Source organism: Simochromis diagramma, unplaced genomic scaffold, assembly GCF_900408965.1.
Source record: "Simochromis diagramma unplaced genomic scaffold, fSimDia1.1 OVJJ01000325.1, whole genome shotgun sequence".
NCBI lineage: Eukaryota > Metazoa > Chordata > Actinopteri > Cichliformes > Cichlidae > Simochromis > Simochromis diagramma.
In genome coordinates, this window is record NW_024387291.1 from 2,115,019 (window position 1) to 2,133,970 (window position 18,952).

Here is an 18,952-nt window from a genome sequence, read left to right on the forward strand (position 1 = left end):
TACAGGTGATAAATAGTCAGTAAATAGATCATAATGGTTAGAAAATTCATTAAAAACATCAGCAATGATATAATTCATGGTATAGGATTTCATTTGTGTTTTAAAAACATGTTAAAAGGGTACAGAACTTGCTAATTCATGGTGTTTTATGTTAATTCAGGTAAAATGGCTAAAATATGTGTTGAGACTCGTATTGTGAAAGGGCACGCTGCAGCGTGACTCCTGTGATTAGCCACACCCAGTCGGGTTGTTCCTTCTTTTTGATGCTAGAGAGAGAGAAATGCAGACAGTCCTTGCAGAGCTGCTGCTTAAATGAGTGAAAAATAGTAAAAATAAGCCAAAAATCTACTTAAAGCCATTTTTGTACTCTGGAGAATGTATTTTTGTTTTTCCGACCTGTCCTTGCCTTGGTGACGTTGTGAACATAACCAAACGGGACTTGGTGAGTTCAGAAATTGTATTTTATTTCATGCAAGAAATGTTTTGTTGTATTATATTGCTCATTTCATGCAAATGGAGAGCCAAGGTAGTGGATTTATGTTGTTTTATGTTAAAAACGGTGGATTCGTGCTTAAACGACACACAGGCTGTACTTCAAAGGCCTTTGACGGTGTTTCAGCGCGCCATATTGGCGTCACCTCATTTACGGCTAAATAAGCTGGAAAAAACGGACTTTTACTGTTATTTAAGGGCTACCCGTGTGTTATTTTCGAATGTTTATGCACTTTATTTTGTTGTTATGGTAGGCCATTAAGGTTTGGATCGGGAAATGCTGAGCTAGAATCGGAGTTTGATCCGCTGAGCGAGAAACAAGATGGCGAGCCACCCACGGACCCATTGAACTGTACCGAGCAGGAAAAAGGAAAACGCCCCCTGCTGGACGTTGAGCTCTTTCGCTGAAAAAACTGGTAGGATTAATCCATACACCTCTGCAAAAGAACAGCGGACTTTCAAAGCACTGGATAATCATTCGGAGCAATTCCAGGATTAATAGTTAAAGGACACAGAGACAACTTTCTTTTGTTTATTTGTTTGTTTAAGGGATTTATTCAGCCTTTTGCTGAATCGTTTTCAGTTTTACATTTATTTATTTATTTTTGTAATTTATTTTGGTCAACCTTACATTTTAATGCTGTAATGGTATTAATGGAAATGTAAATATTTTTGTTGGGTTAAAACAAAATAAGAACTGGTTGAGAATTTAAAGGTGAACCTAGACCAAGATTAAATTAAATCTTGGGCCTAAAGAACTAAACTTGATTTAAAATAACACAGTGTTAACTCAAATAGATCAAAGGATAAACTTGAACTTAGAACTTGAAATAAATAAAACAATAACCTAGGTTGAAAATAACATCCTTCTAAAGCCAAATAAAAGGTTTTGAGATAAATAGGATGAACTAACAGAACATACTGAACAAAAAAGGGGAAAGAAATATCTTGTTTTCCTTAAATGTGTGATGTTGAATGTTTTATGTAATGTGTCTATAACTGTCTATTCTCTGTCTTCACAAAATAATAAGCCGGCAATTTAAACGTATTTACTGGTCTGTGGTCTTTATTACATGCTACGCTCATTACTGCTCTAGTAGTCGAACCTAACTGGTCCTAGTATACTGTAACGACTCCAGAAGTGTTACATGTACATATACCAATAGCATAAACACAATAAAACAAAATAACACAAAATAAGATAAAATAAATAAATGAATAAAATAAAAATAAAACAAAACATGTTAAAACAAGTTGATAAAACAAGTTGAGTGAACCCCTCAAAGAGTGCCAAAGGCTTCAGCAGATAAATATGTTATAATAAGAGTTTTAAACTGAGAAAGAAGAGGCCTGCCTAACATACAAGGGCAGATCATTCCACAACTTTGGAGCGGCTACAGCAAACCCACGGTCATTCAGAGATTTAAAAACAAAAAAAATTCACCAAGTTTCACAGAGAAAGTTCGCTGTGCCAAATAGGATGTGAACCACTGCAGTGTGGTACTCCTAACACCCGCCAACTGCTGTAAATTAAACTCTTATGATCCACTCTATCAAAGGCAGCAGTTAAATGTAAAAGCACGATAATAACAGTCACCCGAGTCAGTCACTAAAAACACATCATTAAAAACTCTTAGAAGGGCAGATTCTGTACTACGCAAAACTTTAAAACCAGATTGAAAAACTTCTAAAATACTGTGTTCTTCTAAAAAGGACATTAATTGCTTGTAATCTGCTTTTCATTAATTTTTGAGATCAAAGGCAGTTTGGAGATAAGCCTGTAATTTGCAGTAATATCAGGATCAAGAGCAGGTTTCTTGAGTAGAGGCTGAATCAATGCATGTTTAAGATTCACGAGTACAACACCAGAGGGAAAACCACTATTTACAATGGATTGCACAAATGGTGCTGTAGTGAGGAAAACCTCTTTGAAAAATCGAGGAGGGAGAGCATCATAAGGGGAACCTGAGAGCTTCAGGTGACAGACCAACTCCTGCAGGCAAAGCAAAGAAACTGGTGCAAACCTGTCAAAGTCAACAGAGATATGGACAGGGATAGAAGGGACGAGAACGGAATAGGAAATCTGCGCTTTCACCGATGATTTTCACAAATTTCCTGAGAGGACTCGACACCAACAGTCTGTGGAGCATGAAGGACCATGTCAATGGTTTTAAATAAGGCATAAGGTTTACAGGAGTTTGCCTGAATAACAGCAGCAAAACGTTTTCTCTTAGCATCTTTAAAAGTTTTCTGATATGAATTCCAGTAATACTGTAATGTTTGGTATGACACCTGAAGCAGATTCTTCTTCCATTTACGTTCAGCTCTCCTAAACTTTCCTCTGGCAGCAAGGAAGGAAGGGAAACCTCAAACAAGACAGGCTTATGATCCTACCATACAACATCACAAAACCTTTAAGTTAGAGGTAAACCATGAGTCAAATCAAGATCCAACGTGTGCCCACATTTTTGTGTAGGCACAGACACAGGTTGCACAAAATCAAAAGAATAAATAGGATTTAAAAACGTCCATCACAGTACATCAAGCAGAATCCACAACACATACAGCTGGTCGAGGTGCTAGTGCAGATGGTGGCAGACCTGGTGATGATGCAGTGTTAGCAGGTGGTGGTGCATCAGCAGAGACACTGCAGGAGGAGACTGAGTGCCAGAGGCAGGTCTTGGGAAACCTCCTTGCTTGGCCTGGGTCTTGGCCTGCACCGCCGCTGCTGGATGAGAGAGGGGGGTGATCTCCAGTCTTTTTTTAGTCTTTTTAAGCCATGGTCGAGGCGTGCTGGTGGCCTATGACTGAATGGATCATATGGCTGTTGCTTGTCTTATTGGGAGAGTTACAGACGGCAAGGCTCAGCCTGCTGCAAGAATCACAGGGAAGTTTTGGGCAAGCTATGGTGGAGTCACGCTCTACAAAGATGCCACAAATCCTGGTTTGATCAGGGTCACTGCTGGAGGCAGAGTGGGTGGAGATAAGGTGTCTAGATGGGGACAGCCACAAAACATTTTCTTCATTTGTGGATAATGGCTCTTACTGTGGTTTGCTGGAGTCCGAAGCCTTTGAAATATCTTATGTAAACCTTTCTAGACTGACTGATAGATGTTAATGAGATATCTTCTCAGCTGTTCTTGAGTTTCGTTGAACCATCACATGATGCTGCTTTTTTGGGACTTTTTAGCCTGCTTCAGGTTCTATTTAAGAGATTTGACAGTATTCAGGCCTGAGTGTGGTTAGTGAAATTGGACTCACAGAAAAGACTCACTTAGGGGTTATACTGAGTCAGAAGTTGTCCACAGTGGGCATGGTCAGGGGGCTCAAATGGAGGAATGGTGGAATAGAGATGATCCATTTCATCCTCTGAAGAATTGAGTCTGGGGTAGTGACGACCCTGCTCTGCTGGTTGGGGTGAGATTTCATCATACTTGGAACCAAAAAAAAAGAGAGAAATAACAATTTGAGACGTTATTATTGTTGAACTTATTGCTGATCTTTCAGTGCAGAGCTCAGCTGGAGAGAGGATTAACACAAAGTAGACTCACTCATAGCTCTTATATAGTAGCTCAGCTGTATGAGGTGGTATGTTAATAAAATGTTTAAAATCATTTACATGGAAATTTTTACAGATTTATGACCTCCACCGTGAAGTACAGGACGTGGAATATTTGGTACAAAATATTACTGTCAGCAGAACAAAATCACTGCCTACTAAAACAAGAGAAGAAAACCAGAAATCAACAATTCTCTGATTTTAATGATTTGGACATTATTTTAAAATGAAGCTGCTCTCCTAGCTGGTGTGAAAGAAGAAGCATGATAGATGATGCTGATGTTTTATGTTATAGTACAGTTTTATATATATGTATACATATATGTTTTTCTTTACCAGGTGCGAGTCATCCAGAGTTTCATGTCTTGAAGGTTTGTGAGAATTACTCTTTTTTCTGGTTTGTAAAAAGAAAGTGAATACAAAGATGAACACGTGGTTAGTCTGAGAATTTGAGACTGAATCTGATTGAACCGAGAGAGAAAACAGGGCTCATCCTCACCTCCTCCACCAGCAGACAGTGAGAAGTATTAAAAGGAGCAGAGCTGCAGAAACTCCTGCAGCTGCTGGTGTCCATGTTCCTGTGATACTTTGGACAGTGAGAGTCTTTGGAGCAGAGCTGATCTCTTTGTTGCTTTTCACAGCACACGAGTAGTTTCCTGCATTCTCCCTGCTGACTGGGTCTAGGATCAGATGTTTGTTCTGGTTCTCTCTCGGGGTCAGAGGTCGACTGTTCAAGTACCAAATGTAGTTTGTGTTGTCAGTCAGAGGACAGCTGGTACTGCAGGTCAGTGTGACTCTCTGACCCTCTGTCACCACTGCAGAAGGACTCATCTTCACTCTCAGCTCTGAAACACCCAGACTGGTCAATAAATGTAAAACATACAATCATGTGAAAAAGAAACTTTCAATTGTAGGATTTTATGAATTAGGAAAAAATAGCAAACAAAATAGATCTTGTCCTCAGCAGGTCTTGAAATAAGGTAAATACAACCACAGATGAACAATCCAAGACGACATGTTACACTATGCAATTATTTATGTAATAAATATTGAGCGGACCTCAACTAAAGACACCTGTACTGCTTATGAGGACTTAGGAGGCTAAGAACCAAGCAGATGACCAAGGTAACATCAGCAAGTGTGATCACTTCAATAAAAACAGAGGTTTTAGCAGTTTGTGAGTTAACACAATGACGAGGAGGAAAAGATATCAGCAAGACCATTTCCAGATGATGTATGAATTTGTATATTTATATGTATTCATGTCCATGTGCCCACCTGTGTCTGTGTGTATTCATCTCTCTCTCTCTCTCTCTCTTTATATATATATATATATATACACACATTTAAATATATATACATATGGATTTTTTAAAAATATTTTTATATCATTTATTTTAATTATTTCATTTATTTTGACTACATTGTCCCTCTGTTCAGCACGTTGGCTGACACTTGGTATCTTTTAAATGTGCTATACATTTGCCCTCATTCTACAGCGAGACTGATTCTTCAGATGTGGAAAACCTTCAAAACAGCTGCCAATCTTCACAGCAAAAGGTGAGACCGCGCAATGCTCAGAGAAACTGCAAAAAACCACAGAGTCACATCTAGCATGTCAAAGGTTAACGTTTATGATGCCATATTTAGAAAAAAACTGAACAGTATGGCTTCTTTGGAGGGATTGCTGCTGTGGCAGCAAGTGATCCAAGGGCCAGAAATGTAAAATGTTACTGTACATGTGACAGCTGTTACATAATTTGAGGACATTTTTGGTACCTGAACAGTGAGTCAAACAATTACCTGTGACAATCAGAGTAACTCCAGGAAAATCAAACTGTTTCACTTCTTCAGTTTCTGTTGTGATGGTGAACCTGTATTCTGCTGAGTCATCTCTCTTCAGCTTCTTTAATCTGAGGATGTGTTGGTTCTTCATGCTGTCATCATACTCCACATGATCTGCATCCTCAGTCAGCTGTTCAGCTTCTCTCTTGACTTTATACCAACATTTAGACTGTATCTGCTCATAGTCAGGATGTGAGTATTTACTGGAGATGTTGACTGAAGATCCTTCCAGAGCACAGATTCTGCTGTGGACATAATTCAACGTCCAGCAGGAATCATCACTAACACCTGAAATATGGATGGAATAGAGAAGAGAGATATTTTAACTTAATTACTCAAATCAGTTTATTTCTATCACACATTTAAACACAACAGATGTTGACCAACGTACAAGTAAAAATAACTTTAAACTATACCAATAATTACTAATACTAATAATAAAAAACAACTAAATACTTTTTAAAAATAATAAGAATTGTGATGTGATCACTAACGTTTTAAAACTGATCCTGAACTTTACAGGAAACCAGTGTGATGATTAGTCTTAATTGCAAGAAGTGGTGGTAATACTTTGTAAGTGGAGAGACAATAAGTTTACTCACAGACGTCAGCAGAGCGCACATCCTCAAGACCTTTTACAGCACAAGACAAACCGTCTGGCTGAGTGATGGAAACTAGAATCTGTTTTCCCTCCTGCACTGTAGGCTTTCTGGTCTCATACCACACAAAGGAAATCAGAGGCTCAGTCAGAAAACAGCTGCTGTTACAGGTCAGTCTGATGTGACCTCTGTGTTCAGCAGGAGTCCTCTGGACATGAATTTCTGTTGAGAGATGATGAATACATTTTCCACCAGTTCATCTCTGTCATGTCAAATAAATTAACAAATAAAAATGAAGTTTCAAAGTGCAGTTTGTCCAGAACTTCACCTCTGGGATATGTGATGGAGCAGGACTCGTCCACTGATGTCTGCTGAGAAGAACACATTCTCCCTTTAGCATAGGTCACACTGAAGCAGGTCTCTGTGATGGAACCTGAGAAAAAACAACAACTTTCAGTAAATTCATTAGAGTCTGAAGAGTAAAGTGTTTGTGTTTAACATCTCATAACATGATGAGGAGGTGTCCATCATGACTCACCCACAGAGACTTGAGGGGCTCTGAGATCCTCGTAGCCTTTGACGGCACAGGAGTATGTGACTGCTTCCTCACTGCTGAGCAGCTCTTGGTACCAGGGAGACCAGTCCTCATAGAGAAACTCTCTGTTCTTGTACCAGATGTAGGCTGCAGGCTTTTCAGTCAGAGGACAGCTGCTGCTGCACATCAGTGTTACTGTCTGTCCCTCTGTGGCAGGAATCACCTTTACCTGCAGCTCTGAGAGGTCACATGACCAACATGAATACACTGATCATCCATAAACTCATTCATTTGTGATGCATTTGTAAAAAGAACTGTACCTGTAACTTGGAGATGAATTCCACTTTGTTGGCACTTTGATCTGTCAGCAGTTTTAATGCAGCAGTAAAAATTTGCATCTCTCTCTGTCAGATTATTGATTGTTAGAGTGAAATTACTCTCTGCTGACATGCTGTACTTTACATGTGTTTCATCTGTAGAGAGTTCAATCTTGGAGACAGTATCGTGTCCAGTGTACCAGCTATTTCTTGCAGTGGGATGTTGATGTGAGCAGGGCAGATTCACTGATGAACCTTTCAAGGCACAGATGCTGTTTGGTTTTCCCTGAACACCTTTAACACAACATGTGATTAGAAAACATGGTGAACATTTATGCTAACTTTCTTTTCTGTGCTAATCTGTGATGACAGCATGTTACTGTGAAGGATCACAATCTGGTGCTTTGATACACTTGAGAGTTCAGAACAGTAAAAGTACAAATCCTGTTAACTGTCAATCTTCTGTTTTCTAAAATCATTTTGTAACTTTCTGCAGGTTTGACAGTAAAACTCCTGCCTTCCACAAACATCATCACAGTCATCATGAGGAGGAGAAACAAATTATTCCTACCTGAGAGACACAGAATGAAACCCATGAACAAACATCCAGCTTCTGCCAACAACATGGCTGCTGTAGATTTTCTCTTCTAATGAGAAAGTTGATGTATGATGATTATAAAGAGCCGATCACTGCTGCTCTCAGAGTTTGGAAAATATCAGAAACATGAATGTTAAAAATCAACATCTGTCTAACAGGAATGACTGACTTGTGTGAGTGTGTCAGCAGACAAACTGCATTCAGGTTTAACACCATCACTTCCTCATTTACTTTTTTCCCCCCTCCACAAAGAGCCCTCTAGTGACGAATCGAGATATTGCAGGAGCAAATCTACAAATATACCTTTGCATTTGCTCCTTATCACTATTGATGGCTTTATTATTGTTTTACTTTAAGGATTCCAATTTACACATTTTATCATATTGTTTTCAAATACACGCTAGTGTTGATCCTGTCAGTGTTTTTTTTGTGGTTAAAAAAAAGTTGCACATTACCCAGAAAAAGCTCAGTGAAGTGCAGTCTGTTTTCATGATCATCATTCTGCTCTACTTACTGAACTGAGATGTTTTCATGCTTGACATCAGGGTTAATCTGCAGAGACAAGACAGTTATTATAAATTCATAAATTAAATTACATCAAATGATTTGGATGATTCACTTTGCAGATTCAAGATTCTTTATTTGTCACATGCATAGTTGTACGAGTTCAACACGCAGTGAAATAAATTGTGTCCTGAAACGCTCCTCGATTAAAGAGGACATTATATACACTAAGTAAGTAAAATATATACAATAAGTTAATTTAATAAAGCAATCTGGAAATTTTTAATTAAAAGTCTGAAAATGTACATTGTGTGAGTGGAATGTTAAAGTGTCTTGTGCCATATTACCTCTGCAATGTATTGACAGAGCAGTGCAGGTGGTGTAAACAAGTGCCCAGAGTGATGTAAACAGAGTAATGCAACAGAGTGACCAGAATAGTGCAAACTGTAATGTATAAGGTAATATACACAATAGTGAGGCCAAGAAGAGTCAGACATGATATGAGATGATGTTCTGGAAAGTTCTGTAATGTGGCAAAAATAAGTCCTGTCTCAGTCATTGTCAAGAGATGCATTCTAAGACACTTCTTCAGCTGAGAATCAGAGAGGAGAAACACACAGTTTTACTTGTATACAAGGGCAGCACAGAGCACTCGCACTGAGAGTGAGGGCTCTGAGACTAGCAGCTCTGTGACTGCCCTGGTCTTTATTTATACATCAGTGGGTGTTTGTTCCTTACATTGGAATGTGGATGTGTATATGTATGTGTGTGTAGGTGTGTGTGTGTGTGCGTGTGACCCCATAAACGACTTCCCTAAACCTGCTGGTCTGGAAAATCCAACAGTTCATCTATATGTAAAAAAGGCACTTAGACTAAAACTGACATAGCTACGTTAATCCTACCGTAAAACAATAGAAGAAGGTACGACCTTTCCCATGCTCCCAGGATGTGGGGGTGAATGCCAGAACACCCTGGAATGCACACAAAGTTGTTACAGTCCTCCTAGGATGAGACATTCTTTCAATATGCCAACAACTATATACTTCTAAACACAAATGATTACATGCAGTATTCTACCATATGCAAACTTATATCATTAAAAGATTATACTGACTACTAAGTACAATTTTCCATTGACAGTCATCTAACTAGGTTCAGAAGGAGGTTTTGATTTGCGACTCACAAAAGGAGTTGGCTTGGAAGTAAACAACTGGGACCTTTATTCTCAGTACCATTCAAAAACACATACATTCTCTTTGTGGTCAGAGTTCGGGCTGAGATCTTTTTCCGTTGCTGTGACACACTTGACCGCCATTAGAGGGAAGATCTCACAGGAAGAGACAGGTAATGCTTCCTGTGCACGAGGCGCATGGTCCTTGTAACACAAGACTGCATCAAAGCCTGTTATTGTCCTTGTGACAATAACAGGTTATAGCTTTAGATGATGAAAAGGGATTTTGTAGCCCTGTATTTCGCATGGGTTACATGACCATTGAATGTTAATTATACAAGTGTTTTGAGCCATTAGAGCTGCTAAAACAAATAAACTACCGACTTTCTCTGCGAGGATAACTGAATGGTCTAAAGTTTTTCCAAAATCTTCTAAAGTTTCCTTGATGAGCATCATTCATTAGATACTGAACGATTCACTTCTAAATTTCTGCCTGTAGGTCTCATGTACAAGTATATAAGTGTGCAAAATTATCTCTTTAAGCACTTCAAATGGAACGATAGTTATCTTTTCAAAAGTGCTGAAGTACAAATGTACCTCAGACAACTAAGGCAGGTAGACATTACTGCAATGTTTTTACTGCATTTTTGGGTGAGATTTTGGGAGTTGTTCAGTCGAATGCCCTTTCTACCCTGAGGATATCCTCAATGCTTTTACTTCAAGCTTTTTTAACTTTAACTTTGGAGATCATGATCTTCTTTACACACTTTATCCTTTTCCTGTGCCTCCAACTGTGACACCTTATCCTGAGTACTGAAGTTAAAGTAAGTGAATCCAGATAACAGAATAAAGAACTCAGTTAATACAGGACTCAGGTGGAGGCCTTAAAAAGGTTACAGGTAGGTGTAGGTGAGACAGAAAAAGGCTGCAAAGCAAAAGCTTAAGATTGATTCCTGATGGCAAATAAATGATCATTCGGATTAAGGGAAACAGGACAGATGAGGAGATGTTTGTGTTTGTACCTGCTGTTTGTTGTCTGATGTTTCCCTTCTTGGAGACTGACTGGAAGTCCTGTTTCTTCTGATTCATAAAAATAAATTAAACAGTGAGTGAAGAACAGATTTCAAAACACATTTTAAATGTGATTGAAACAGAACAGAGTGATGCTCACCTAAAACCCAGCTTCTGCTAAGATGATGACTTTTGTGGATTTCAGCTTCCAGTCAGAAAGTTGGTTGGATGATTCTTTTACAGCTGCATCCTTTCACAGAAAAAGCAGAAAACAAAACGGAGATTTCCGATTTCCTGTCCAGGTCTTTGTAGTTTTTGTACCCTTCTTTAGCTACTTCCTGCTAAAACCCGAGAAGATACAGAGAACATGTCATCGCCCACTAGTGGAAAGGAGATATATCTTCCTTCCATTTTTCTACCTGGATGTATCTGTAATGCTTTAAAAAATGCCAGAAAAGGTCGAGTGCATGAGGCGAGTAATAATCAATTGTAGTTGTAAGAAAAAACAAACAAAAACAGTTTTGAGAATTATTTCTTTTACTAAGAGGGTTTAAGTTAAAGAAATGGCTCTATCTACCAACAAGAAGGTGTCAAATAATGAGCCCGAAGAAAAACACTGACAGAAAGAAGCAGCTACTTACTACTGGTTTCTTCTCCAATGACACCTTTAACAGAAGCTTTCAAACAGGTTTATTATTATATTACTATTATCTTTTTGACCTTTTTGTCCTTACATATTGTCAAAGTATTTAAGTTCACACTATATTTCTATAATATGATCACTAACACACTGAGACAACATGGCGACTGCAGTTCACAAAAAGAAAAGAAAAGTCAAGAGTCAATCTGTAACATGTTTACATGGAAATACAACCTGTAGCTGTTCTCTCATTTCTCACTTTAATGTGTGCAACATTTTATTTTTATTTCATCTGCTCTGCGTTGTGGCTTTTTCAGCTGCATGCAGTTGTGTTAATTTGTGGAGGTGTTGATGATAAAACTGTTTTCTGCATTTATGATGGAAACAAACTTCTGTGATGAAGAAGATTCTCCAGCTTCAGCCGTAGTGGTCTGTAAACACACTGTAAACACACTGTAGGAAATGATCAGTGAACATACATGAATATTGTATAAATACATGTGACTGTTTCAATTTTTGGTGTTCAGTGTTTTTTTGTTTTTGTTTTTGTTTTAAGTAACTCATTTTTGCTCAGATCAGTGAGATGAGGTTGTGCAGAATGATCGAGTGTAATGATGTAAAGCTTGTTCTGCTGTGATGCTGAGACCTTTGTTTTGGGGAAACCAAGAAGAAGGTGAGCAGAGATCAGTGAATGAGTCCTGCTCCATCACAGCAAACGTCTCCGAGTAAGACAGAGATCTGTTTATTTTAATCAAGTTTTTTTCATACAGGGCACTGAATCAACTTTAAAATCTCCCATTTAAATTTCCAGTGTTCTGGATAATAACTGCTGGGGAGTGAATTAAATCAGCAGGATGCTCTGGAAGGATTTTCAGTCTAATGATGGAGTAAAACGATGGAGAAAAGTTAAAGTGGAAGATAAAAAGCTGAGATTGTTCAATGTATAACTTTAGTCCCTTGCTCAGCTTTCCTTGACTGGTTTGTTAGTTCCCTGTTTTGATCCCTTTCTGTTCCTTCAGTCTTGTCCCCGCGTCCTGTCTTCACTCTGAGTGTCCTTGTCTTATTTTCCCGTTTAGTTGTGTCACGTTGATCTTGCCTCCTTTAGTCATGTCTCTATTCCTGTTTTATTTTAATGATTGTTGTGCTTTCTTGTCTTCAGTTTTACTTCCTCAGATTAGTTAGTTAGTTATTCTCAGCTGCATTCCCACCTGTTTCCTCCCCCCTTTGTTATCTCATGACTGTTTATTTTGAGTCTCAACAAACAGTAAAATCTAAGCCTTTTTCATGTATTTTAAAACATGCAAGTAAATCAGTTTGAATCTGTGACCGGTGAGTAAAAAGCTTTAAATGCTGTTTTGAGACTTCAACACCAAATGGTTTAATACTTTTATCAAAACTTTCTTACTTTGGAAAAAGGTGTGCCTCATGTGGAGTTCAGACATAAAAAATTAAATGTGAATGATTTATGTGAAACTTTACAAAAATAAAACTTCTGAAATCGAGAAAAGCAAAATAATATATGCATCAGAAAACAGGAGAGCAAAAACAAAATGAGAAAGTAGCACCAACTACTGTACAATGCATCGCAGTAGCACTGCAACACTCACCGGCCAATTTATTAGGTATGCCTGTCCAGCTGCTTGTTAAGACAAATATTTAATTAGAAAATCACATCAGTGCATTCAGACATCTACAGCAGACATTGTTAAGATGAAACTGCTCAAACTCAGTTCAAGATACTGAGTCACTGTAATTCCTTTGTATTTCATGCATAGGAAATATTTTTTTAGGGTTAAGAAGGTTATGAAATAAGGGCATCCCACAATAAATCATTCATTGTAACAGCTGTTAATAACTGTGCTGTGTCCTGTAATGTTAGATACCAAACTGCACCAGTAGAGGGTGGTGTCATAAAAGAGAGAAGGAAAACGACGTCCAGAGATAGTTAAGATGGCGAACTGATAAACAGACATGTAACACCCTGCTACATTCAGTCATGTAGGTTTATGTGCTGCATTCCTTAACAGGCACTTGTTCCTTGCTGAGGACTTGTTTCATTATCAGCCACCACTATAAACTGACCATTTTCCTTCTGAATAGATTGTTGAGTTTCTGGTGAGCTCTTCAGGTTGTACTCTGACATGGCTGCAGGGTATTGGATATGTGGCTGTTGAACACAGCATCTCTCTCAAACTTTCACAGTAGAGTAAGTCTGTAAGTCTGTGTCTGCTGGAGTGACACCAGATGCTCCGTCAGAGCTGTAACTCACAGCAGCATAATGAGAACATTCCTGTTGTCTGGGCTGATCTGACTGTACGGTGGAACAAAGAGGAACCACATGCCTGAAGTAGACTCTGTTGTAGTGGACTTCATCCTCCTGCTTTGGTTGTGTTGAGATGTCATTAACAGGACCAAGGCTGAGCTGAGGGAGACAAACAGCATTAATTTATACTATACTTTAAACTTGACTCCTTTTACTGTATGTTGAGAAAAATGAAATGACCACTGGAAAGATGAGACAATTCACAAACTCTAATCTTTACCTGTTCAATTTGGTCAGACCTTTCAGTTGTTGGAGGCTGAGCAGAAGTTCTCTGTTTCCTGGTTGAAGTGAATGAACTGAAAAATTTGTGACTTCAGAGCAGAGATTGAATCTACTGCTGTGAACCAACACTTACCTAACACACCAGCAGACAGTGAGAAGTATTAAAACCAGCAGAGCAGCAGAAACTCCTGCAGCTGCTGGTGTCCATGTTCCTGTGATACTTTGGACAGTGAGAGTCTTTGGAGCAGAGCTGATATCTTTGTTGGTTTTCACAGCACAGGAGTAGTTTCCTGCATCCTCCCTGCTGACTGGGTCTAGGATCAGATGTTTGTTCTGGTTCTCTCTCGCGGTCAGAGGTCGACTGTTCAAGTACCAAATGTAGTTTGTGTTGTCAGTCAGAGGACAGCTGGTGCTGCAGGTCAGTGTGACTCTCTGACCCTCTGTCACCACTGCAGAAGGACTCATCTTCACTCTCAGCTCTGGAAGAGGAACATTGGCAGTGTTGTGTTTAATGTATTGTTGTAAACACAAAAATTTTTCAGTAACTCAGTAATGTAATGTGTTACTGTACTAAATTCACTAATCACATTACAGTTACAATTATGTCATTACTTGCATTACAAAGGTTTTTCTGTTATCTGCACACCGGGTGGAGAGAAAGAAGAAAAATTTCAAACAAGCTTTTCTTTCCTGCCACAATCAGCTGATTTCAGTTTGTGTGCAGGATTAGGAAAAAAGGTGGAGCGGTCTACAGCCTCTCCGAATTGTAGGCAAAGACATTACTTTTATCTTTATTGCACGTAAAGAACAGAGCGCGATGATAAAGTGGAAACTGCATCTAGAACAAAAAACAACTGCGTTATGTTGCTAACACAACTTTGGATCTTTGCAAACATCTGCACCGACTGAGTGAATGCTGACTCGGGCCCATCAGCCTGAACTTCAACAGGTAACAGAGGCAGCGATGAGCAGACAGGCTGCAGCCTCTGTTTCTACCTGTTTATGTTTCTAAAGTAGAATCACTCTGGATCAAAGGTTTTTGTGCCAGTTTTCATCTTTGCTTTGTGTTTGCAGATTTATGTCCATTACAAAATAGTAATAAGAAAGATCATATGTGTCTTCATTAGAATAGGGATTTGTGTTGGTGTGTGGGACTTTAACCAAAGGTTTATACTGTTAACCAATAAATAATGGACAGTGCCAAAAGGTTGATTCTGGTCATCTGGACGCAGCGTTTTCAGTGGGAGAAGCGTTTCATCACTCCAAGTGACTTCTTCAGTCTCAGCTGACTGCAGGTTTCCCCAACGTTATAAACAGGACATTTGCATAATGACTAAAACTAGGTCAGTTCCTTGATCATTAACATGCAAATTCTCATGAGCATTGATCAACAACTACTGATCAAAGACCAACGTTTCTGCCATGAAAACGCTACATCCAGAAGAACAGAATCGAGCTTTTGGGATTTACTCACCTGGATGATTGAGCATGCATTAAGACAGATAATTGACAATGTTTTTCAGTTTTAATTTACAGAGTAACGAGAAAGCAATGCAGTGAGCAGTGTAACAAATCCCTTTCTTTGGTGAGTAATTGAGTGACATACTGCATTACTTTTAAAAGAAGTAATGTGCCATATATTCTTTTTTTGAGTAATGATACTGATCAAAAAATTTAATCTCAGAGTAAATCTCCTCTGTGACTCACACACTAAACATGGATTTTGACTAAAGCTTTACTACAAACTGGTGCTTTAGTCCTCCTGTTCAGTGGAGAAATGTATTTATTAAAGAAGTGTATTTCACTACAAGTTATACATACATATTTGTACTTTCAGTTTTGTGTAACTTCAATCTAAATCATCTTAAAAAAGAAAACTTTTTAGTCCACAACTAATGTCTGACACTATAAGTACTTTTACAGATAAGAGGTTTTCTGCAGTTTTTGTCATTTTGAATGCAAGTATGCATATTGCAGTGCAGGCCAAAATACCCAACAGTATAAAATACTTGAAATGACCTGAATAAAAAAAACCTCACAGATATAAAATGATAATTTACTGCATATTTATGCATTTTATGTGAATAAAACACTGTGAAGATCATCATTTTTTCTCTTTTTTTGTATCTTGGAGTTAGAATTAAGTAATTAATTAGAATTAATTTACATTTAGACTTTCAAAGCCCGAAATGCAGGAATTTGTGTGGAGTATTTTAACATAGTGGTAATGCTTTTTTAGATGAAGTAAAGGATCTGAATATTTCTTCCACCTCTGCTCCTGTTCAGACATTAATAAGTAAAGTCTGCTGAGTGAAGAGTTTAGATTTACCTGTGACAATCAAAAAGACTCCAGGCAGATCAGACTGTGTCCATCCTCCATGATCTCTGTTTAATCTGAATGTGTATCCTCCTGAGTCATTCTTCTTCAGGTTGTTGATGGTCAGGATGTGTTGGTTCTTCATGTTGTCCTGATACTCCACACGACCTGCAGCCTCAATCAGCTCTTCAACTTCCACTTTATCTTTTCTCCATTTTTTACTCCAACATTTGAACTCTGGCTTCATGTTATCAGGATGTGAGTATTCACTTGTGATGTTCACTGAAGATCCTTCCAGAGCACAGATTCTCCTGCTGACATAATTCACTCTCCAGCAGTTTTTATCCTGAACACCTGAAATATAAATGGAAGATTTAAAGTTGTACAAATGATCTTTATGATAATAATAACTGGCAAAATAAACATAGTTCTGTATTACTCACAGACTTCTGCAGACTGAAGATAGGTGTTGCTTTTAACTGCACAAAAGACGTTTGCTTCCCGAGAGTTCCAAAAATTAAGCCAATATTCAGCAATTAAATGTTGATTCTCTCTATAACTTTGTCTATTTCTGTACCACATGTAGGCAGTTTGAGGGTCAGTCAGTGTACAGGTGGTGTTACAGGTCAGTGTGACAGACTCCGCTTTTCCCCCTTGAGTCTTCAATATGTGAACCTCTTTAAAGAGATAATAAATATATTTTCTATAAGTCACTATGAGATATAACAATCTTCTTATTATGTTTTTAATAATATATATATATATATATTTAGAAGTCAATGGAAAGAGTAATTAAAAAAGAGTTTTTTTTCACAACAGACGTCACCTCTGGGGTATGTGATGGAGCACGGCTCATCTACTGATGTCTGCTGAGAAGAACACATTTTCCCTTTAGCATAGGTCACACTGAAGCAGGTCTCTGTGATGGAACCTGAAGCAAAGAAATGATATTGATTGAAATCATTCACTGTGTGACTCATTGTGTTTGTTTTGTAGAACAATAAACATCATGACTCACCCACAGAGACTTCAGGGGCTCTGAGATCCTCGTAGCCTTTGACAGCACAGGAGTATGTGACTGCTTCCTCACTGCTGAGCAGCTCTTGGTACCAGGGAGACCAGTCCTCATAGAGAAACTCTCTGTTCTTGTACCAGATGTAGGCTGCAGGCTTTTCAGTCAGAGGACAGCTGCTGCTGCACATCAGTGTTACTGTCTGTCCCTCTGTGGCAGGAATCACCTTTACCTGCAGCTCTGAGAGGATGATGGAGAACAACTTATACAATGATGTCATTTGTAAAATAATAAATGAGTAAAAGTCACTGTACCTGCAACAACATGAAGAGTAATTTTATTGAGCCAACAGCGTCCTGCACTGTCTGTAGTCTTCATACAGCAGTAAGCGTTTGCGTCACTCTCTCTTAGATCATTGATGGTTAAAGTTGTTTTTTTCTCTTCAGACATGTTGTACGTTACACGTTGTCCATCCACAGAGAGCTCACTCTGAACATACTCTGATCCATTCCAGTGTACAGTGAACCATTTTCTGCTTGAAGTCAGATGTTGATGTGAGCAGTGCAGATCCACTGATGAACCTTTGAGAGCACAGATCCTGGTTTCTTCTCCAGTAACACCTTTAACACAAACTTTCATTAACAAAACAGATTTTTTTTTTACTAACATGAGCATTTATTTTATTCTCTATTATAAGAAATTAGCTGAAATTAGTAACTCATTTATAAATCATACGTATAATAATCATATCAACTTTTATACTTTTCTCTGTCAGTATGTAGCGGTTCATAATTTATCACTCATACCTGAAATGCACAAAATGAGTCCCAGAAACATCAGTTGAAAATCACTCAACAACATGATGGCTGTAGTCCCACTTTCCAGCAGGAAAAAAATATAAATAAAATGAATAAATAAATAATAATAATAATAATGAATATTAAAAAAATAACTGCTATGTTCAAATACAATGCAGCACAGAGTGAACGATAGTCAGGGGTGAAACTGGACTGCTGCATCACATTAATGTGGCGATCAAAACTTCCTTCCTCTTTTTCTCTGAGAGCGCGGGCTTTTTTTCTTTTCTTTTTGTGTGCCCCGAATTTGAAGGAGTCAACATGTTAAGGTTATTATTTTATTGTTGTCACTTTGATTTGACCAACAATAATTTATTTTACTGACATTTTGTTTTGAGCCTTCAGTGAGTTGTGCAGTTGTGTTAAGCTGTGGAGAGTTGATAAAATTCAATTCAAATTCAAATTTTATTTGTTACGTACACAGTCATACGCAGTACGATATGCAGTGAAATGCTTAGACAACTGCTCGTGACCTAAAGAAAAAAAGGGAAAAGGCTATGAATAAGATAGGAAATAAATATGAAAAATTAAAAAGGGTAAATTTAACTAGGAAGGAATAAAATATAAAAAATTAAGGTTAAAAATGAAATAACTGTACAACACAAATTAGAATGAAGGGTAAATTTAACTGGGAAAGAATAAGATAAAGTATATAAATTAAAGTTGAAAATAAAATAACTGTACAACAAAATACACAATACACAGTATAGAACTATATAGAACTATATAAAACTGTTGTCTGCACTTGGTTTATGCTGGAAACACTTCAGTCATGAAGAATTTCCGACTCTGCCTCGGTGATCATTAAGTGTACTGCAGAAAAGTCCAAAGTAATTTGATTAAGAAAAGCAATATATAACTCTTTCTATGTTTTGGGTTTTTAGTGTGCTTTGGATGCATTTGGTCACCTGGTTTCCTGGCTACCTGTCTTTCACGTGTGAAGACCAAAG

The 18,952-nt window shown here is 38.1% G+C and overlaps 1 protein-coding gene and 2 long non-coding RNA genes across 4 annotated transcripts; 1 reads left to right on the forward strand and 2 right to left on the reverse strand.

Annotated features, from left to right (window-relative positions):
* The first annotated feature begins 222 nt into the window (after nt 1-222).
* LOC120716446 lies at nt 223-1,419 on the forward strand. The gene is made up of 2 exons (XR_005691898.1): nt 223-442; nt 747-1,419. It is a non-coding gene; the product is annotated as an uncharacterized LOC120716446 (long non-coding RNA).
* Nucleotides 1,420-1,526: 107 nt separating this feature from the next.
* Nucleotides 1,527-17,750, reverse strand: LOC120716445. 2 transcript variants are annotated; one of them, XM_040003992.1, is made up of 9 exons: nt 7,919-8,262; nt 7,351-7,641; nt 7,034-7,267; nt 6,824-6,928; nt 6,499-6,717; nt 5,855-6,184; nt 4,551-4,896; nt 4,388-4,445; nt 1,527-3,925 (listed from the first exon to the last, which is right to left on the reverse strand). In XM_040003992.1, the coding sequence occupies exons 1-9, from the start codon at nt 7,971-7,973 to the stop codon at nt 3,767-3,769; spliced, it is 1,797 nt and encodes a 598-aa protein (XP_039859926.1). In that variant the 5' UTR covers nt 7,974-8,262; the 3' UTR covers nt 1,527-3,766. The 2 variants fall into 2 exon arrangements, with proteins under 2 accessions (XP_039859926.1, XP_039859925.1); XM_040003991.1 differs by lacking the exons at nt 7,034-7,267; nt 7,351-7,641; nt 7,919-8,262 and adding exons at nt 17,152-17,385; nt 17,460-17,750.
* Nucleotides 8,389-11,308, reverse strand: LOC120716447. Its single transcript, XR_005691899.1, has 3 exons — nt 10,792-11,308; nt 10,643-10,700; nt 8,389-8,497 (listed from the first exon to the last, which is right to left on the reverse strand). It is a non-coding gene; the product is annotated as an uncharacterized LOC120716447 (long non-coding RNA).
* Nucleotides 17,751-18,952: the final 1,202 nt, after the last annotated feature.